This window comes from Megalops cyprinoides, chromosome 1, assembly GCF_013368585.1.
Source record: "Megalops cyprinoides isolate fMegCyp1 chromosome 1, fMegCyp1.pri, whole genome shotgun sequence".
Lineage (NCBI taxonomy): Eukaryota > Metazoa > Chordata > Actinopteri > Elopiformes > Megalopidae > Megalops > Megalops cyprinoides.
In genome coordinates, this window is record NC_050583.1 from 45555573 (window position 1) to 45578260 (window position 22688).

Below are 22688 nucleotides of genomic sequence, written 5' to 3' on the forward strand. Positions count from 1 at the left end.
CTGGATACTACACTGCTGACGTCTCCAAATCAACTCCCTGAAGATTTGATAGGATTTTTAAAATTCAAAAGATTTATATGCCCTTCTGCAGAATCACACAACACACACACAAGCACATGCTGCAGAAAACATACCATCTTCCACTGCCGAAAAAAAAACAATTTAAAAATCTATATTCAAGCGGACAAAATTTTCTAAAGATAAAAACAGAACAGTTAATCAAAGTAATAAGCACATTAACAATCAAAGGAGGACATTTAACCGATATAATCAGCCTCCAGGCATGCTATGCGTACAGTAACCTGATGAAGTGAATCCAAACGGCACTGAGGCGTTAAGCGCAAACCCTTAAAGAGCATTACGTAATGGATGTTTGTGTATTCCAGCCCGATCAGCTCGAGAAGTCCAGCAGAACTCACTCTAATGTTCTTATGTAAGGGCCACTTGCACAGGAATGAGACCCACAAATAAAGGCCAGATCCATTAAATGAGTGAATGACATCACTGCGTGGACGGCCACAGCCAGAAGTTACACACGCGCGCACACTCACCCCACAAGCATGCACGCACACACAAACACGAACATTTCACAGACACATACACACACACGCACACACACACACTCTCACATTGTTACACACACAAAGAGGGAAATTAGCAATGCTGCCCAAAGACGCAGCAGCACCTGCAAAGGCACATTACATTACATTATTGACAATTAGCAGGCACTCTTATCCAGAGTGACTTACATCAATTGCAGGCTTTTACAATGTTATCCATTCATACAGCTGGATATTTACTGAGACAACTGTGGGTTGAGTACCTTGCTCAAGGGTACAGCGGCAGTGCCGCCATGGGGAATGGAACCGACAACCTGTCGGTTACGAGTCCTGCTGCTTAACCACTACGCTACACTACTGCCTGCTGGCACATATCTTACACGCATGATCTTCAATATGGCTCATATCAGAAATATCCTGCTCTATATTTATCAGATTTCGATAGCACTGCAGATAATCATCTCCTTGTTTCCCATTGGGCCACTCTCTTCAGCCAATCACAGAAAGGCTCAGCAGCATGAGCTGTGCGTATTAAAGCAAAGACTGCGTGGAAACTGGAAAGGCACGGACAAACCCAACCTGGAGCAACAGACTCCAGCTGTAAGGAAGTTACAGACTGAGCACCTGAACATGGTTCCAAAACTGGCACGGTAATCACAGCGGAGTAGCACAGGAACACCACAGTTGAGAATCACCTTGAAAGAGGAGGAGATCTGCACAGGTGAAATGCACCTGGAGGGGAAACTCACCTCTCTACGTCTGGATGCCCAGCAGGTCTGTTTGATCTTCCACACCACCGCTGCCACCAGCAAGAGAGATAGGAAACAGCTGCAAGAGGAAAAATCAATCAATCAACTAATCAATCACTCAATCAATCAATCAATCAATCAGTCAATAAATCAACCAACCAACCAATCAGTCTCACAGACCACTGCTGCAGGGAGGAGAGAGACACAAAAAAATAAGAAAATGTTCATTTTAATAAGTATCAGAATGAATCTAAAATAAAGTTTATGGTTGTGAAATGAATTCAAAAAGTCAACAAAGAATAAAATATACATCTCATCATAAACATATTGGCACATTTGTTATTTAAATGAATACTTCCCCTCTCTGTTCTCTCTCTCTCTCTCTCCCTCTCTCACACTACACACATAAGCTCCAAACACCAGCTTTTCTCCAGGGATGGAACACAGCTGCCCTGAATTGAAATATGGACATGCAGGGACTGGCTACCAGAGCAGATATTCTAACCTACAGCCTCTCCTGAGCACCATGGGAGCGTTCAGCTGTGCTATTAGCACTCTCAGCTCTGTGTGTGAATACACTGTGGTCCCTGCTGTGGAGGGTCAGATCCAACAGCCGTGAATCATACATTCAGACAGCAGAGTCTCTACAGCCTGCCCCACACGCTGGGGATCGATCCGGCCGCCGGGAGACACCTGCCTTCATACATATTTATGAGTGAGATAAGGTAACCTTTCACGCAGCGTACAGTACCGCTGATGAAGCCCTTTGAATGTTTACAAACTCACGCCATTTCTGCATCATTTGAAGATAGTGGGAAAGTGAAGGTGGGAGCAGTAAAGGAGACGCCTCCAATTGCATCTCAACCTGCAACACCCGTGCATCTCTCCATTCAACATCTGCACCTTCTGCAGGCTACCACAATAATGAAGCACACGTGTATGTACTGAACATACGCCTGATGTACACACGCATGCAACGCACACATGCATGAAGTACACACTCGTACATACACATACACGTGTATGAAACCCACACATGTATGTATTACATACCCGTACAAATTATACACCCCTTATGATTGACACACATGAAACCTTGATCACCAGGATTCAGAGGGGGAATTATGGGAGACACACACGCATGCACGGGCACACACGCACACACACATGCACGCACACACACACACACACACACTCACACACACACACTCCTGCTGGAGGAATCAGTTATTAGCTGAGGGAAATCAAATTCCTGCAGGCCCATAGCTGTACTGTGTTACAGAGCAATAATGTGACCTTTAAAGAGCTGCTTTAATGCAGAGCACTGTGATTCTCACGCTCTGGGGTCAAAGCCGGAGAGGAGCTCGGTCCTCCTACATCTCACACGCAAGACAAAGACTCAGAAAAGCAACTCACTCAAAGATGTGCTTAAAGGGAGAATTTAAATGTGTGCAAACTGATGCATCACAAAGACTTCACTATTGTACATTTCAGCTCACTGTGTGTCTGTTCTGAGTTTCTTATCAAAGCCAAATAGAGTCTGTGCTGATCCTCTCAGAAATGGCACAGTAGCAAAAGTGTGGTGGAGTAAATTTAGCTGTGCTAACCATCTGAGAACCAGTAGAATATTTGTAATGGACTAACACCAATTTGCACTGGAGTTTAAGAGTAATCAGCAGTTGCATAATGTAAGCATCTGCCTTGCTCTTTTCGAAAATGTGTGAGAGGAATTCCACATGCACCTTCAAAGAACTGTTTAAAGAAGCTCTTTGAAAGTTAATGGCTTTGTTATTCTAGTTCACATATTTGAACTGTGTGGTTAAAGCTTCTAAACATTAAACTAGTTGTGAAGGTAAATTGGACACAGAGCTAATCTCACTCTAGTCCTCTTCATACCCTTTTTATTGTTTTTATAGCTGTCTCCAATATCAGTACTGCTGTGTTTATTATAATGAGAGTTTTTACTGCACCACACAAATAAAGTTTATTATCATTATTATGGATGTAGGAAAATGATGTGGCAAGTCATGCTAAACAGTCTCTCTCTCTTTATAATCTCTTATATAATTTTATCAGAGCAGAGACCATCACAGTGCAGTAAAACTGCTCTGTGAGTTTAGTAATCTGCTCTGTCTGTTTAGTAAACTGTGATCTGTGAGATTAGTAAACTGTGTTCTGTTAGATCAGTAAACCGTGCTCTGTGATCTTTATAGTGTGTGTACTGGGAACAGAAAGGATCTGTAGATGATAATTACAGTGTGTGCTCTGGTCTGATGATCTGAAACAGCCTTTTAGCGGCAATGTACCACCAGCTGATCATTCTAACATCACCAACATCAGTGAGTTGGTTGATTATGGCTGACAGATTCCATAAAATTTACAATAAATGAATCAGCTGGCAAAAATTATAGCCAGGCAGAAATGAAACAGCCATTTAGAGGGAGATTCGCCAGTTTCGCTTAGCTAGTTTCCATTTGATTGACGCAAGCACTTTTAATTAACACCTTATTGTTGAGGACCCTGTAGTTAAAGCCACTTACAGGAAAAAGGCCTTTAACTCAAAGCGATAATTGAGTTTTATATTTCAATAAGAGTTGTGGAGGCCTGTGACACAGGCCAAACTCCAGAACATCAGCTCTGAAAGCTGAAGGCCGTGATGTGACTGTGAGGGGCATGGGGCGCAGGGTGCTGGGGGGTTTCTGGGGGCGCGGGACTTGGGGCGCAGGGTGCAGAGCGCGCGACACAGGTTTTTGGGGTTTGAGACTTGGGGCATAGGGGGTGGGGGGTGTGGCATGCTCTCACATTGACGAATCCTCAGGAAACAGCTCCTTTGTAAGACGACGGCTGAGAGAGAGGCAGAGGTCAGAGCACAGTGCACACTGCCTGCCTGTCACATTATCTGAGATATCAACACAGCTGCTGCCTGAAGAAAGAAACACTTTTCACACTAAATGTGCAATATAATCCAACCACGTCCTCTAACCATGTGATACTGCCTGAGGCAATGCTGTATTTCTGATGGAAATGTCACTCTAACAAGGGCAGAGTAGAGGATTCAAGGAATGAAGGAGACTCAGCGGGTCTCTCTGGAGGAAGCTGACAGCGCCTCTCTGGAGGAAGCTGAGAGTGACTCTCTGAAGTAAGCTGAGAGTGTCTCTCTGGGTGAGACTAGCCTTACAGTCTAATAAGGGCAGTAATGGAACATTTCTCCTTCAGGATTTTGGGGGGAGCACAGGGGGAAGCAATTATAAAGGGCAGAGAGAGAGAGAGAGAGAGAACAGGGAGGCAGCAGGCACATGGCAGGGGGTAGGAGGCAAGGGCTATGTAGCAGCAGGTCCACCAGGATGCTGAGGCAGGGTTGTGGTGTGTGGGTGTGTGTGTGTACATGCTGCAGAGAGCTTCAGGCCATATGTTATCCAGATGGTACACAGTATCAGTACCTCCATTAGTCGCACCTCCAGCCTAGAAGCACAGCCCCAGCAGGTGGGAACGCCCCCTGCAGGCCAGCTGGGGTAACAGCACAGGCTCCACGGGGAGCAGCTGCTACAGATCTCTGCGTTTTTGCCTGGGGCCCAGATGCCACTGCATCTGCGTCTGCTTAAACACAGCCAGCCTGACCACATGCCAGCACTGCCCTCAGTGCCAGCGACAGCACCCTCTGCAGGCTGCATTCCAGAGGAGAAACAGAGGAACAGAGGAGCAACAGGCAGCAGGACAAGCACGTTCAGTGCATTTACACACGCACCTTCAGCGTAGTTATACCTGTATTTACGCACACTCTTTCACGTATATTTTCACATGCATTTACACCCACACCTTCAAAATATTTATACACATACCATCAACTCAGGTACAAATGCACCTTCAAGGCATTTACAGATGAACCAGCAGATGCGCCCACGCACACATGCACGAACACACCATCAGAGTTCTCACTCCTACACACACGTTCTCCGTGTGACATGAAGGCAGAGGGAGCTGACGTTTTCAATGAGAAATTCAACGAGAACATTTCGAACGAGATCATGTAGCCGCAAATGAGAGAGTGCAGATGACACTGAAGGCCCCACGGGCAGCAGTGTAGTTCAGTCATTACAGGCAGCATTAGACAGGCCGGTTCATCCAGCGGCACGGCATGCTCTGACCTGGGGGCCAGACACACTTCACCCCACTCCCTTTTACATCAATCTACCCTATTGCCCCTCCACGGGTCCCACTCCCTCTCACATCAAGCTAACTGAATCGGAGACCCTCCGTGGTGACAGGAAACAGCTCCTTCGTTTCATATATTACATCATCTGTTCATTTGGCCACCAGAATGCAGTCTGTCAGCATCCCACTCACCTGAAAAATGTCACAAAGAACTGCACCAGGTCCAAGATGCTGTTGTGCTGGGAGAAGGCAATCTGTGGGGGTGGAGAGAGAGGTTACTGCAAACAGGAAGAGTAACAGCTGTTTATTCTGCAACTTACAGAGATTTAAAGAGACTGTTGCATGAGAACATTTTTGCTGGGTTTTAGAAAAAGGGAAAGATTCCCTCAAAGCACATGTGTGTGCTGTGAGCTGCTGTGAGCTGTGGAATTCATCATATGCGTAGCTGAGTGACTCCACACCCCGAGATACTGAGGTCGCACAGGTGAGAGCAGGTGAGCATGTTACCACTGAACAGTTAAATGAGATCAGGTGAGCAGGTAGTGGAGATGTGTCACTCTGAGAACCATGGTGGAGCAGTCACTGGTTGTTTGCAGGTTTTCATTCTGCTGTGTAGGTCAAGATGACAGTCTCCCTTACACCTTCATCCCCCCCCGAGTCAAAGCTGAGGTATTAAACTGTGGGGCCCATGAATCCCAGCTGCACTGACAACAGTAAGTAACTCTTTATGCACTGCTGAACACCACAAAACCTCAAAGTTAAATTGCTTCCACAAATCATGACCTACTAACCTGAGAGATGTCTTTAAAATTGCAGTAACACCTAGCAGACACACCCTGCTCACAGCAGTGTGAGAATGGCTTTAAGCATGGCTCTCTCCTCGGTGGGGCTGCACGAAATAGCCGCCGTGATATATTGAATAGCTACTTTTAGCGCAATAACAGCTATCCCCAGTATGTGGCGTTTGGTTTCTCCCATATTTTTTTCCCTTCAGTCATACCTGATACGGGAGCACACCTCCAAAGTTCAGTGAAATGCTTCCGGAGCAGAAAAATATCACTTGTATCTACATGTTGGTTAACTTACCTATTGGCTTTGAAAAACACATAGCACACATAATGTTTTCACTTTTTATCGTTGTAGCCATGTGTTTCTATCTACCAAATGGAAGCAGCATAGTGCCGTTGCTGTGATATCAATATTGAATAGATACGAGTGGCGTTTTTTCCCCCGGAAGCATTTCACATGGCTTCAGAAAACTGGAGGTGTGCTCCCACATCAGGTATGACTAAAGGGAAAACAATACGGGAATAAACCTAATGCCACGTACTGGGTATAGCAGTTATTGCACTAAAATAGCTATTCGATATATCGCGACGGCGCTATCGTGCAGCAGGACATTGCGTCTGCGCATACAGGCTGTGTGTCTGAGCAGTCTATCTGTGCATAGGGACTATGCATCTGAGCAGTCTGTCTACGCATACAGATTATGTGTCTGAGCAGTCCATCTGCACATATGGCCTATGTGTCTGACCAGTCTGTGTCTGCTACTCTCTCGTTTCCCACTCCAACTGCGGAAATCCAGCCAATAATAGTCTGCACTTGATGTTGAGGTCAACTGCGTGTCTGGCGAGCTCCTGTGTTTATCTACAGCTCAACCTGTGTCAACAGCCCAGGGTCACTGAACACCAATTACAAGAGGAAAAACAAACTAATCAACAAAGTGCTCTCACCGTCAATTACCAGAGCAGAGCTAAGAGCTGGAGTCATTACAGGGGGGCGTATCTCTTCCCTGCAGACAGGATCTGCCTCTGTAGACAGGACCTCCCTTTCCCCCCAGAGGGGATCCCTCTCTCTTTAGACAGGATCTGTCTTTCCCTGAAGATCTCTCTTTCTCCCTCTCAGGGTCTCAAAGGTAATGGGTATGTTTAATCACACCGGCTGTGCCTGAAGACACATTCATTACACTGCATTACTTTTGCTCAGCAGACTCTCTTATCCAGAGCGGCTAACATACAGCAGCTCACGGTTTTAGGTTATCCCTTCACACAGCCGGGCATTAGCTGAGCTCAGTGCCCCACCCGGACATTGAACCCACATCCTTTGGATCAGGATCCCTGCCCTTACAGCTGTGCAAAGCTGAAGCAGCATTTAGGAAGACAGCACTCTCAGGGTTAACTGCACCTATTTGCACTGAATCCAGCAAGGCTCTGCAGCTCAGAGGGGCAGTGAGAGGGTCCTCCCCCCGACCCTACCCCCTCAGAGCTTGGCCCAGACACACAACCCGCACCCCCCTCCAGCCACACGGCAACAGCCCCCCCTCCCGTTACAGACACTATGATAGGGTAGCCATTAGCACTAAACACGCACTTCCACTATCTGCAGTTTCAATTTACATTTATTTAATAAAAGCCATTTGGCCACCACCGCCGCCTCAGAGGGGTGGAGGGGGGAGAGGAGGCGCAGGAGAGGAGGAGGCGCGGGAAGGAGCAGGCGACCCGATTCGATTATAGCCATGGAGCTTGGGCTAATGATGCGTGTCTCTGAGCAGCGCAGCAGCTGCGGGCGGGGAAATCTAATAACAGCTATTGCAGCACGAGCGTTGCCGTGGCGTTGCTGTGCCGTTACCGTGGCGGCCCCTGGGTTATCAGCAGACTGGATCGGGGACACCAGAGTGGGGATAAAAAAAAACTGATAGACAAAGACAGTCCGTGTTCACAGGAAACAGCGCGCTGAGGCCATGCCCACCCATGATACTAAGTCACATGACTGAAGGCACAAATCGCCACCTTTTGAGAGACATTCACCTGTCTGACTCACACTGCCTGCTGCCTTAATGATAGGATGAGCTGGGGCTGCCACCTGTATCAGGGTGAATCGGAGTCAGTAGGACTCTGAATCTGCCTCTTCAGCTGAGTTTAAACTGAACCAATGCAGTACACTCCACTTAAATGAAACAGCTGAGCATGTAATGTGTGGCTTCATGTTAACAACTACAAACTCTCTCTTTGCTAGGTTTAATTACATTTATGCCTGCTGTCCACATGATGTCTTCTCAGATCACTGATCTGGAATCAGGTTATGATGTCAAAGAACAGCATCTCACATCTCACAAATTGGTCTGAAGAGGTAGTCTGGATTCTCCCCCCGACCAGTGCCAGCGCCGATAGACTGGGTCAGAATGGGTCAGACTGGTTCCTGTGTGCCAGCACTGTTCTATCAGCGTGACTTTGCAGACGTGCTGAGCTGCTCGGTGTAAAATTAAATATGAAAACTCACGTGAAAGATTTTCCATGATGAGTGAATGAATGTTAATGACGTGGCCAGCTGAACATTAAGGGAGATCAGCAGCTGATCTTTAACAGGGATCAGTGGGGAATCGGAGGGTTGCTGGTTCCACTCCCAAGAGGGACAGTTCTGCTGTAAAAGCTGTAACCCCAGCCTGCCCCTGTAAATATGCAGCAATGTGAATGACTACTGTGTAAATGGCCTGGAGCCTCTGCTCTGAGTGCACAAACATCGTCCTGGAGACAAACGAGCAGCGTTTCCACGGTGACCCCTATCATTACAGAATCTCTTTGAGAACAGGAGATGACTCAAATGATTTTTTTTAACTCTTATTTAAAATCATTTTAAGATCAACAAGCCTCCACATCTCTGCTGGAGTGAGATCAAACAGGGTTCAAGGTTAGAGTGTTCCATCTGAATGTGTTCTGACCAGGCAGCCAATCAGAGACAGGCAGTCTCTCTCTGGCTCAGCGATGACATCAGGGCAGTGCTGCTGCGTCAAGCAGGAAGGGGAACCACAGTAACAAAAGGAGCAGGCCCTCCATCTGTTTCCGGGGTACCCCTGCCCCCACTGCCAGGGCCCTGCCCGATGGTCCTCGCTGCTCTCCTGCTATGAGAATGGCCGTGTGAGTGCCCCAGCTCCAACCCTGCTGCGGCGACCATCACAGCACCACCCTCCAGCAAGCAGAGCACTCCAGGGCTACACAGGCATCACTCACACTGGGACCACAGGCATTAAGCAGCTCACATCTCCAGGGAGCAAAAGACCACCCACATTGGGGCTCCTCCCTCACAGATGAACTAGGACTAGGCCCCTAGACTGCCTACATGTTGCCTCAGACAAATTGGGCCCCGTCCCCAGACCGCCCATATCGGGACTCCTCCCTCACTGACAAGCCGGGCCAGACGCTCTTCAAAGCCGTATTTCAGTCGCTAGAATAATGGTCAGTTTCATCTGAACACAAACGGTGCACCCTTAATCAAACCCTCACCTTCCTAGCCTGCTTTTATGGCCGCTTTCCACACGTCCATCAACTTCAGATATTACTGCTGACGACCGCTCCAATTTTATGGATCATAAGATTAAACCATGAATATTCTGAGGAGGTGTTTTGTCGAAGTTTGGGAGCGCATTTAAATAATTGATAGCTTCATGGCAAACTCATGGATCATTAGATGAGTTCCACAGCGTTGTTATACTCTGTCACACTGAGCCTAAAAGTGCAGCAGACTTACAGGAAAACCCCATCTTTAACTGTTATAAATTCAAACATGAAACATATAGATAGATACATACATCAACAGGCAATTACACTCTGTCTGCATCAGTAACTGTATCAATGACCCTTTATATGCAAAGCCTACCATACATATTAAAACCCACAGCAAACACAATCAAATCCTTTCCCAGCTGAGACATTACTCATGACTCTTCCACACAGACGCACACAGACCACATGTGCGCATATACATGTGCACGTGCGCACACATATACATGCACACGCATACGCACACACAGACCACATGTACACATACACATGTACATGCACACACTTGCGCACATACACACGTACGCATTCTCTCTCTGAGTGCATGTGCTCAAGTCTCAGGGTCTTTCATCTCAGTGTTGCAGCACCTCCAGGCCTGTAAACAACTGAAAGGACATGAAGTGATGCGGACTCTCACCTGGATTTTGATTGGCCAGGAGAAGTTGCTGACATACACGTAGAAGGTGATGTTGGGGTTGGTGCGGAAGCTGAACTTCTCGCAGGAGAAGCTGTCTCTGTAGTCCTGGATGTTGCTTTTGGAGACGATAGGAACCTCCTCCCCTGATATGGTCCCAGCTGAAGGGATGGAACATGGGCCAAGTTACAGTCACTGCTGGTTTCAGTGGGAATTAAGTTACAGTCCGAGCTGGCTTCAGTGGAAACCAAGTTACAAGGTTAATAAGGCATCATTGTCAGTGGGAAATAGAAACAGTGTGAAAGAGTAACATTCAATCCCTTGCAGATGTTTTCATGCTGAGTAATTTAGAAGCACAGGTACAGAGGTGCATCATTAGCCTGTGACAGCCAAGGAAACACCTTTCCACCACAACAGAATTCAGACTGAATTCAGTATAAACAGTACAGATTCCCCTGTAGAGAAAAACAGGTTCAGCTCCTTATTTTGAAATACCTGTTGCATTATGCATGTTTATCCAATATCAGATTACAGTCTCTGCTGTGATCAAACACCATGAAAGGGAAACGGCAATAATCACATCAAACGCTCCCTGACTGATTTCAAACAAGTGAATAATCAGAGCATCCAAATGGGTCTCATCAAAGAGAGAGTCAAATAAGGTGAATCAATCTCCTCTGTACAGGTCCTCTGCAGTAAGCTATTGAGATCAGGTTTATATGGATTTTAAATATCAGAGGCAGGTGCTGCTGCCGTTGGATGAGGACAGTCAAATTTACGACCGTTTTATACACTGCAAAAATATAAATACAATAATATAAACTCTGAGTAAGAAAGGATAACCTTGCCCTGGTAATTTCAGAACAATGGGAAATATTGCCACTCTCCTGCAGGTGCGTGGTTATTCCGAACCGTGAGTCTGAAAAGAAGTGCCCTGAATCGCAGTCTCAGCTCAGACTGAGTGACACTTATCTTAACTAAAATCACAGGGTTTATTCAGAGACACTGTTCTCATGGGACACTGTTCTTACACACAGAGACGCTGTTCTTACACACAGAGACACTGTGCTTACACACAGAAACACTGTTCTCATGGGACACTGTTCTTACACACAGAGACGCTGTTCTTACACACAGAGACACTGTGCTTACACACAGAAACACTGTTCTCATGGGACACTGTTCTTACACACAGAGACGCTGTTCTTACACACACACACGCTGTGCTTACACACAGAGATGCTGTTCTTACAAACTGTTCTTACAGAGATGCTGGTCTCATGGGATGCTGTTCTAATAGACCCATGAGGTTTCCATAGAGAGAGAGAAGCTTTATGAACCCTATAACGGACAGGGTTACAAAGTGCTGTCAATCACTGATTCCTATGAACCAATCAAAAAGAGCTCCACCAGCTTTGAGGTTCATGAAGCCTCTCTAGCTTCAGAGTAACCGTTCAGCAGAGCTGGACTGAGTCAAAGCAGATTGGCAGTGTGACGCTTTACCTGTGGAGCCCACAGACCAGGTGATGTTGAGGTTGAAGTTGTTTGATGCGTTGATGGACATGTCCAGGTTCTTATTGGTCTGGAAGTGGAGAAGAAGAGTTGGTCATGTTCTCTGAGACATTAATATTCCCACAGGCCTGTGCAATAAAGCAGTCTGCCATTCCATTAGATTCTGATTATAAAATCAATTAAACTCCACTACAGTATTCTCATGTGGAGCAGAGCTGCAGTACCTGCAAGTAAATTAAAAGACACTCTGAGAAAACCGCAGAGAGGGAAACCGAACGACTGTCCCGCAGAAATCAAAAGCCCCAGCTTTCCATTATGAGAAATTATTCATAGACTCACATATTTCTTTGTGGACGAATAAATATGCTTTGTGACTTAACTCTATGAGGTAAAGTTTCTCTGCTGCTTCCCCTGGGACAGAACACACAGCAGTGTGCGGCAGCACTGAAGTGCCATACCCATGTGACCGACACAGCGGCCTGCTGTGAGTTCAGCTCTCTCCACCACTGACCACCAGCAAATACAGGCCACTAGCAATACACGGGTGGGCAACAGGTTAGCGTAGCTGTTTATCTGTCTACCTGTTTGCAGGTGAGAATGAGGGTACCTGTTCAGGTAGGCTTGCAGGTGAAGGTGAGCATACCTGTTCAGGTGTGGCCATGAAGTTGATGGCAGTGTAGTGGTGGTCGTCCTCCTGCAGCAGGCTGAAGGTGAACTGGTAGTCAATCAGCAGGTTATCTGCAGGGAGGAGAGGAGAAAACCTTTAACTTTTACCTAAAATACCACAAATAAAGCCAGCACTACAGAAGCACAGCAAAGAAGTAACCACAGGGACAGTTACTGATTTTACCGGCAATCAAAGTAAAAACAATCGAGCACAGGAAAGGGTTTCCTGAAACAGGAAAGGTCTTTGTGACACAGGAAAGGTTTTTGCTTGAAAGTAAATCGCACACCTCAGACAGACACACCTTGTAATGCTGAGTAATAAATGATTGTGTTTGCCAAACGGAAAGCCACTCTCCTTTCCGAGAACCTGCCCACAATCTATCATAAGGACACACAGCGTCTGACTGATGTCAGTGGTGACAAGCCAGCGTCCTTCAGGAAGCAGTGTTTCAGAGGACGTCCGGGCAAGGACAGCAGCCGTCTGTGACACAGGGCCACGCCTCTGTACTGAGGGCTGATTTCAAGGCTAAGCTTCCTCTTAGACTCACTCCACCACTGTAGCAAATCAGTTACGCTATCAGCATACCTCTCGGGGGAAAGCACTATTTTTGTTCTGTTATTGTTCATATCTGTCTGCATCAAACAGACCCAAAAAAAGAAATGAAACAAAATACACATTATCTTAGTTAAAATGAAATCAAATAAGTCATTCTGCAATAAAAGAACCCGTCCCACTGCTGTGCATGTTACAGAGACAGCGGGGGTCTTCACTGTTTGCTGGATACTGATGGTCATAACATTCCCTTAAAGACGTAGCGAACCTGGCAGACAGACCAACCAGAAACACAGACACACCAGCATCGTTTCACGCACAACCTGTTGCCTGCCTGTCTACCCCCTCTTACAGCAGCACACTAGCCCACAGGAGAAAACATCCCGAACACCAGGTAAAACTGCAAAGTAAGCTGCACATATGTGTTACGCTCTGCCTGAATATGCTGCAGATAAACAAAGTGACTCTGCAATTATTCGTCTCAGAACGTTTTTTATGGAAAATTATGGAAATAAAACATGTGACCAGGTGCACAGATTCCATCTCCCCCCTGAAGGGGGATTCCAAGCGTAACCTGAGACCGATGGAATTTCTGTCTGACGAATTGCTGCTTTATACAGCGTTACGCAGCTGAGCCCAAATCAAAGCGGCTATCTCCCGCTGGGGGGGGGGGGGGGGGGGGGGGGGGGGGGGGCAGGCGTCTCGTTTACTGATGCCCCGAGCCGCTGCCACAATGCAGCCGCCCCCACCAAAACAGCTGCCTTACTGTGAGGAATACACAGGCCCCTTCCAAGCCCAAAGCCCACAGCTTGTTTGCCCAGCAGCTGAATGTCCAGTCCTCCCCATCTACAGTCCGTCCTAAAACAGCACACACCTGCATCAACTCTGCTCCACTGGTTACACCTACAGTACCAGCCCACCCCACACCTCAAAATTCACCTGCTCACCTCACATCTTGGGTCCAAGAACCTGCCCTGCATTTAGGCATTTAGCTCCTGGTGTGCAGTCATGCTGAACCCTGGGTCTGTGTGTGTTACACTTGCAGGTTTTTAATCGCTGTGTGCATGTTACACTTGCATTTTTTAACTGCTGTGTGCATTTTACATACACTTACAGTCTCTAAGCGCTGTGTGTACTGTATGTTATATAGCCCTGTGTTTCCTCTCGTTTCTGCTTGTTATTCTACTGGCCACTCCTGTTCCAGGCCTTGTGGATCACTCTGGGCACTCTGTTTTCTGAATAAACAAAAATATACAATCACAGCAGTTGCAGAAATCGTTTTTGTAGTAGTTGTAGTTGTTATGAATTCATAATGAGAGGAAGAAACGTATTTTCCTCCTGATTATTCCTACGCTGAACCCATCGTATTTCGAAAAGCTAAACACACTTTATTCACAGAAAGAAAGCGTGAGCCATTAAACGATCAGACTGTGAGTAGTATAAAAGCCACTGACAGCAGAAACAGCTTAACGAGACGCTTCTGGCACCTAACAGGACAATGAAAGGAGCCAAACTCGCGTCAGAGTCATTTCCTTTGTAATTGAGGGTTTGACACTTTCTGTTGGGTCCTCTGAAGCAGCTGCTTATTTCATGTTCGGCTGTTGACGTGCAATTTGCTTGATTCTCTGTAATAATTCTGGTCACTTGTTGTTCATCTCTGACACTCTGAGGATTCTGTAATATCTCTGCCCACTGCAATGGTCCCGTGTTTACAGGGGAGATCAGTGGCAGGACCTGGTACCTGGGAGAGTCTCTCAGCTGAGTGAATCACCTGTATGGACCATTTTTTCATTATGTACCTGCGATCACATGAGAAAACAACACAGGAGGTGACTCGGCCAGCTTCCCCCAAGCTGAGGACGTGATTGGTCGACACAGGAGACCCATCACATGGGTTCAGCAGGGGTGTGAGACTCACGACCTACAACCCCGGGTCACCGAGCGCGGGGGGTAGTGGGACTTAGTGGATCCTGGGTGGAGAGGTACCGTGTACTGTAGATCCTTGTCTCCTAAGAGCAGACAGTGACTTTGCTGTCTCTCCCGCCAGACGCCCTTCAGAGGCTCAGAGACTGCGTCTGACACACTCCTGCTCCTCTCAGACACTCGGCCCCATTTCCCGGCTTCGCCAACGTGAGCGGACTCCGCGCTGGGACAGAGACGCGTCCGCACCCTTCCCATCAGCCCTGTGAGGGACAGGTGACCCCTCCTGGCACCGCGGGGGTGTGGCAGGAGGGACGTCCCTGGACGTGTGGTATTGGTGTTTCAGGTGGAGGGCAGCACAGTACCGGATGATATTGACAGAGAGTTTAATTAGACTGACAGTGAGGAGATAAGGAAAGAGCCCCACAGCCCCTCAGAACCAGCGCGATAGAGCAGGAGATGTGAGATGCAACACGCCTCACTGAGGAAGGTCACAGTCACTGCAAACCCTGTACATTCAGACACAGGTTGGCATGACTACACCTGTGCTTTCTGAACATCATCTGCGGCCACCCGTCTCCCTCCCTCCCGGACCCCAGAGCACAGAGCACCAGCATAACGCAATGCTTCAGCCTCCCGGTGAAATGAGGATCAGAGCCAATGCCACGGAAACCTGGGGTGTCTGACAAAAACTGCTCATTTCTCAAGTGTACCCCACCCCGCCACCCCCCCACCCCTGACCTACACAGGTGAAGCAGCAGGATACTTACAGTAGCAGGTTCCCCTCAGTGGGTTTCCAAGGTAACGGTTCTCAGAGTCACACCTGCAATTATGAACAAAAAAAGTGACATGTATTTTTATTACTCTTTAAATCCTGATTAATATACAGCGACAGTGACAGGTCCCCCTCAAAAGTGAGATTAATAATCATTGTTATCATCATCATCACCATCTTGTGCTGAGCAGAGAGGTTTTGGCCTCAAGCGTGAGGCTGCACCCCAGTTCAGTTCTCCTGTTAAGGGGCTTTGGTCTCAAAGCACCCTGTTTCACTGTGGGGTCCTCAAAGTACAAACAGCTACAAACAACAGGGGTGAGATGGAGTCTGTCCTAACGAGAGCCCTGATACGGCGATGCAGACGGAAAACACCACGAGCTCCAAACGCTGCCAAACGGCACACACAAGAGAGTAGGGAACACAGCCAGGAAACAGGACCAAATCTCATTCGGTAAAGGGCCTTTTCAATACAGAGCTCCAACAAGCACTGAGCAGCATACAGGGGTCCACAAGCAATTTAACAGGATAAAAACAGTGTGAACATAATCATTCGGCTAGCCTCACTCACTGAAACCAGCTGCCCGTATGACTGGAACGGAGCTGACAGACAGAGAGCCAGCAGGACAGGTACTGTGAGCGTGAGGGAAAGCGCTACACTAACACAGAGCGCTAATATGAAAGAGCCCCATTGTGAAGCACCTTTGTTTCTAATGATTATTTGCCTGGAGTTAATCCTCAGTGTGTGACAGCATGATTAAAATGCACCAGGGGTCTGTGCAAAGCCTCCAGGACACTTAACCCCGAGCCACGAGAGGCAGCAATTTGTCTGCTCTAAAGCAGATTATAAATCTTATTGCTGCTGTAATGGGAGAGAGACAAAGACGTCTCTAACCGAGCGGCTCAGAGCTTAACTCCAGCTCATAGCAAGGCCAAGGGGAGAGCGGCCCCAGGGACATTTACTCAGAGACTCAGTCAAGGAAAGACACACACACACACACACACACACACACACACACACACACACACACACACACACACACACACACACACACACACACACACAAACACACACACAGCAGTTCTTTCAAATCCTATAGCATCTGATTATGGAATCATCATTGAAGGCTGCAGGACTACCGATGCACAATCATCCCCAGCACTTCAACATGTGGCAGTCCTCAGTGTTCGGGGTGGCTGTGTAGCATAGTGTAGCAGTGTAGCATAGCTGGTTCGATACCCCACGGGGGTACTGCCGCTGTACCCTTGGGGAAGGTACTTAGCCCACAATTGCCTCAGCAAATATTGAGCTATATAAATGGATAACATTGTAAAAACCTGTAACTGATGTAAGCAGCTCTGGATAAGAGTGACTGCTAAATGCCAATACTGTAATGTAATGTAATAATGTTCAGCGGCACCTCCAACACCCCAACCTGCGTAACCATGTTGACCGCTCAGCTGAACCCGTAACCATGATCACCCGGTCAGTTCCAGAGCCTGCCTGTTTGTCAGCTGATCCTGAGTGGTCCTGGCTGTGTGGTTTCACCAGATGCAGCCAGTTTAACCTGCCACGTATCTCCCTCTGTTATTAGCCACTGTAAATCTTGCCTCTGCCCTTCTAATGCTGCACCTCCCACCCTCTGCCTGTCCTTCATACAAGAACATTCAGACATAAACACACACACACGCGCGCAAGCGCTCAGACTCACACACAGACATATACACACACAAGAGCACTCAGACACAAACCCACACACAGACAGATACCACGTATACACACACACGCACGCACGCACGAGAGCACTCAGACTCACAATAAGGAAAATAGTTGAATTTTCACTCAGAGGTTAGCTAACAGTTTGGAAGCTACTAAAGGGATTCAAAAAGATTTAAATACAATACAGATTTGGACAAATACCTGACAAATTAAGGCTACCTGAGCCTAGACGTTGTGCCAAAGCCTTAAAGAAGGCAAATACAAAAGAAGGGTTATATTAATGCCTTTGTTAGATCATATTCACAGAACTGTGTCCAGTTCTGGGCACCACACTATAAGGATGTAGAAGTTCTTTAGAAAGTACACAGTAGGGCAACAAGCCAGATTCCAGATATCAAACATATGCATTCTGAACAGATTCAAACAGACTCAGTCTTTAAAATTAAAGACTTTAGTCTTTAAAAATGAGAGTCAGGCTAGATTTGATTAACATTTTCAAAAGGGAAAAATAACATTGACTATGGAAGCAATTTTAAGATTAGTTCTGTAGCAGGTAAACTGCATACTGATAAGAGGTAAAGTAACAGCATGAAAACTGACACAAATTTGATGCTGAATTTATCCAATTCCAAACTGACCCTGGGTCAGTGCTAAGCTGCCCCTGTGTTCTGTGTTACGTTTAGTACAGTCCCCCCATCACTGAGAACAGAGAGAGACAGAGAGCAGCTCAGAGCTGGGCTCTGATGAAACAGTATTACTTATATGGGTTATTTGGTTTCCTCTGAAGGCTCCGCTCGGCAGATATTGTATTTCTGCTTTGGAAGTTAAACATTCTGTCACATCATAAGGAAACAGCATCTGTCACGTCTAAACTGTGTACACTGTAAATAAGCGTCACTGAGACATGGTTTGCAGGCAATATCGCCTGAACAACAACCCCCTCAAACAATAACTCCTATAAAAATGACAATGAACACACAAAATAAACACAGTGGGACACACACACACACACACACACACACACACGGACTGGTTCTAAGGGTGTGTTCCTGCAGCCAGACTCTTTACGCACACAAGAGGACTCTCTTTAAACAGCCAACCAGCAGAGGGTGATGTCACAGGCGAGAGGAAGTGCAGTGAATGTGGGTTGAATGCAGACTCACAGCTGGCACTGGTCTCCCTTTATCCCTTTGGTGGTGCAGTAGCACTTTCCCGTCTGGACCTGGCACACGTTGGCATGGCCGTTACACTTGCAGGCTGCGAGGGAGAGAGGGAGGGAGAGGGACAAAGAAACGGGCAGAGGGTGGAGACAGAGAGAGAGAGGTGGAGAGAGGGGGAGAAAGGGAGAGGGAAAAAAGGAGAGAGAGACAGAGAGAGAGAGCGAGAGAGAGAGAGGGACGGAGATGGGGAGAGGGTGGAGAGAGCGAGAGAAAGGGAAGTGGTCAGACAGTTTCACCACACTGATCTGTAAACACGTAAACACCACAGATTTGCAGAATTCTCAGCTTTACAACAGGGTTGTAACACAGGGCCACAGAGAGATCCCTGGAGCTTTATCTGAACGCTGCTTTCAGCACTGCTCCTCACGGACACACTCCATCCGGGTCTCCACAGATTCCAGAGGCACGCTCTGTTCTGGCCCACTGAATTAATGATGCCCCACAACACACCGCTGCTGCCACATGCACATGAATGACCTTCACCTCTACCCCCCACCCCAGCATGACCCCAAACTGCAACCCTGATCGTCTGCAGTATTCCCCACTCTGCAGCTCATCAGTGAAGCAGTGCTGCGGCTACAGGACAGCAGGGTCAGGGGTTTGAATCCCGATGACTGTAGCCTACAAGTCAAGGCTACACCTGAGATATACTCTGCCTTCACCTGAGATACACCCTGTCTTCACCTGAGACTCTGGCCTGAGAGGGGCCACCAGTACCATCCCACAAAGCCCAATGAGCAGACTATGGTGTAACCATAGTAAACAGTTCCTCTCACAGAATCGCACTCTCCTGCGCTTTCCTCGTATTATGTAATGAAGGCACAGATACAAAGTGAGTTTCCTACTATTTCCTTTCCTATTATCAGGCAGTACAGAGCAGGTAGACAACCCCAGAGCCATCTTCAGAAAACAAGAAAAGGGAGAAGAAATAGCGTAGCGCACACACACACACACACACACACACACACACACACACACACACACACACACACACACTCGCACACACACACAAGCACACTCGCGCACACACAAGCACACTCACGCACACACGCACACAACCACACACATGCATGTATGCAGACACTCTCACACTCACACAGAACCACACATTCACAGGCACACACCCACTCACACACATGCTGAAACATATTTTGTGGATCAGCATGTTCTGAAACGCTGGCTTTGAATATCGTCGCACAGAGAGCTAAAACGTGCTCTTTTCTTCTGCTAATCAGAGGCTTAACTCTGAGTGACAATTAAGAATAAACAGCATTCCACATAATCCTACAACATGCCTTACCATTTAAACAACAATAACAATAAGCCATTTTATGTGAATCATTTAATAAGGTTCTGAATTACAATTCCATTAAGAAACAGCAGCCTTCAAATAAAGCAACACAACCACTTATAAACTATTTTTTTTAAAAAAAAAAACAGCCACTACCCACAAAGCAATGCCACAGCACCTTCCTAAAAACACAAACTAACACTCACTGCACAAAAAATTATTACACATACGATTTAGACCATTTAAACCAGATGAATTAAATGTCTTTCCCTGTATAAAGCACAGAGAGGTCATTCTTTCTGGCACTGCATCTGAAGCTTTTGAGCTGACCCCAATGCCTTTTTACAGCTCATTAAAATCTCCAGATGCGTCCGATTCCCTCATTACTATCTCCAGCTCACAACCAATCATATGTCTCTCCCGTTAATCACAGGCATGTATTCAGAAAAGAAAATCTGTATTCTCAGAAATCAATGACTCTAACACAGAGCTGACCAGATATGACTGACACACCCCCGAAGCTGGGGATTGGACTGAAAACCTGTCACTCACCTGTCCCTCTCAGAAATATTCCCCCTGCTCTTAGATTTTGGGAGTGCACCCCCTAAATTCCCCCACCTGTGCAGACCATGTTCTGTGGGAAAAAAGGTGAAAATGGAGAACTGAGCCTGATGTGGAGCTCTCTGTCCATCCCACCATCATGCACAGCTCTGTGATGCCAGTTTCTGAGACAAACGAGCATGAGCTGAATCACCAGCACCACTGAACAATGACCCAAATCCGCAGCACCACTGAACGGCATATCGAATCCACAGTACCACAGAACAATGGACCAAAACCAGAGTACCACAGAGTGCAGTAACTTTGGGCTATGTGATTAGAGTCCTGTGTCTGTGGCACATTGATGGGGACCGGTGATACAGTGGTGTGTGAGATCTGTGTGTTTTTTAAGGGTGCAGAGTGAGGAGTTACGAATAAAGTTAATATACTTCCCCTCCTCACCTCTCCATCTTTCTCTGATACTTTCATACTTTCACAGACATTTGCAATGCAAAACTTTCCAGCACTCCTGCAGCTGTGAGATTCGAAGAGAGACACCCCCCCCCCCCCCCCCCCCCCATTGCCAGTGGGTTCACGCCCTCATCACTCGTTAGCATGCTAATTGCCCTGGTCGCTTGTTAGCATGCTAATTAGCAGCCATTTTGGTCCTTCCGCACTCCAGCGTTTGTGCTTCTAAAGAGCTGAAAGTAGGCAAGGTGCACTAGCATTAACCAAAGGGAGGTCTCCATGACAACGAATATAACCCCTGACATAAGAACTCCTGTGAAGCACTGCTCAGCTAGGGGTGGGGAGGGTGGATCTCAGGGCACCCCTCTGTGCCAAGTGGGTGGGGGCTGTTCTAACTTTGAGTAAAATCGTTTACCTCAGTAATTTCTCATTACAAAATATTCCTCTCCCCTTAAGAGACACAGGAGCCCAGTAGAACCCAGCAGCATGAGCACTGACCCAACCACGCAACTAGGATTCCAGGTAAAACACAACGGAACAGGGTCCAATCATTCAACTGAGATTTCAGGTAGAACAAAAAAGCAGAAACACCCATGCCACTCCAGGAATGGTCTCTGCTCTAAAGCACAGAATCCATTTCATGCTGGAGGAAACAAGGTGTCAGAGGGTTCATATTTTAAAGGATGCCTTTAACAGGGCACATTTAACTAAAAGGATTCAGCCGAAACTCCCCTGCAGACCTGGCTGCTCGTCTGTAAGGTTTATTGCATCTCGCAGGTCCAGACTTCAGAAGACCTTCAGTAAAATAATATTTAGCAAAAATATGATTAAATGTCACAATGTACCGGACAGAACCCCGGGGGGTTACTCAGGGAACATCCAAAAACATCCCGTCATTAAAAAAGGAAATTAAATTAATCCAACACCAGCAGAAGCAGGTGGAACTGGCTCTGTAACAGAAATACAAGCCCAAACACAGTGACCAGCCAACGCACCTCTGCAGAAATCTAACCAAAGACTGTTACTGCTGTGTGTTTTCTCAGCAAGGAAAACCCTTGATCTAAATTTTAACTGACTGATCCATTGATTGATTGACTGACTGACTGACTGACTGACTGACTCCTTGACTGACAGAAGTGACGGTGACAGGAGAGTGTGTGGGGGACTGTGCTTGGCTCTGATCCGCATGAGCCAGACATGTGAAACATGACCCCATGCCTCCTTGTCACATGACCGTGTGCTTCATCACATGACCTTGTGCCTCCTTGTCACATGACCCTGTGCCTCCTCGTCACGTGACGTGGCCCTGTCTCTCTCTCAGGAGCAGAGACTGACTTTGAAAGCCCTGGAGGACAGCACTGGATCAATTCACAGACGCAGAGACAGACCAATCACGTTTGCTCTGCTGCGGTGCAGCCTCCCAAAGGGATGAGTTTAACACTAACTGCTCTTTGCTCTTCTCTCGTATGGCCTGGATGTTGGTGGGGTAAACTGCCCTGATGATCCTGAACACATGAGAGAACAGACTTAAACCGTGCGCGTGCCTGTGTGTGTGTGTGTGTGTGTGTGTGTTTGTGTGTGTGTGTCTGTGCAC

The 22688-nt window shown here is 47.1% G+C and overlaps 1 protein-coding gene across 2 annotated transcripts in view; it reads right to left on the reverse strand.

The window, feature by feature from the left end:
• atrnl1b (attractin-like 1b) overlaps window positions 1-22688 on the reverse strand; it is a 96961-nt gene that overhangs the window by 25473 nt on the left and 48800 nt on the right. For both annotated transcript variants that reach the window (XM_036529520.1, XM_036529512.1), the window contains exons 20-26: window positions 18739-18832; window positions 15854-15906; window positions 12588-12682; window positions 11936-12014; window positions 10436-10593; window positions 5654-5715; window positions 1310-1388 (exon numbers count right to left, since the gene is read on the reverse strand). In XM_036529520.1, the coding sequence (XP_036385413.1) occupies window positions 1310-1388; window positions 5654-5715; window positions 10436-10593; window positions 11936-12014; window positions 12588-12682; window positions 15854-15906; window positions 18739-18832 (620 nt within the window). The remainder of the gene's footprint in view (window positions 1-1309; window positions 1389-5653; window positions 5716-10435; window positions 10594-11935; window positions 12015-12587; window positions 12683-15853; window positions 15907-18738; window positions 18833-22688) is intronic.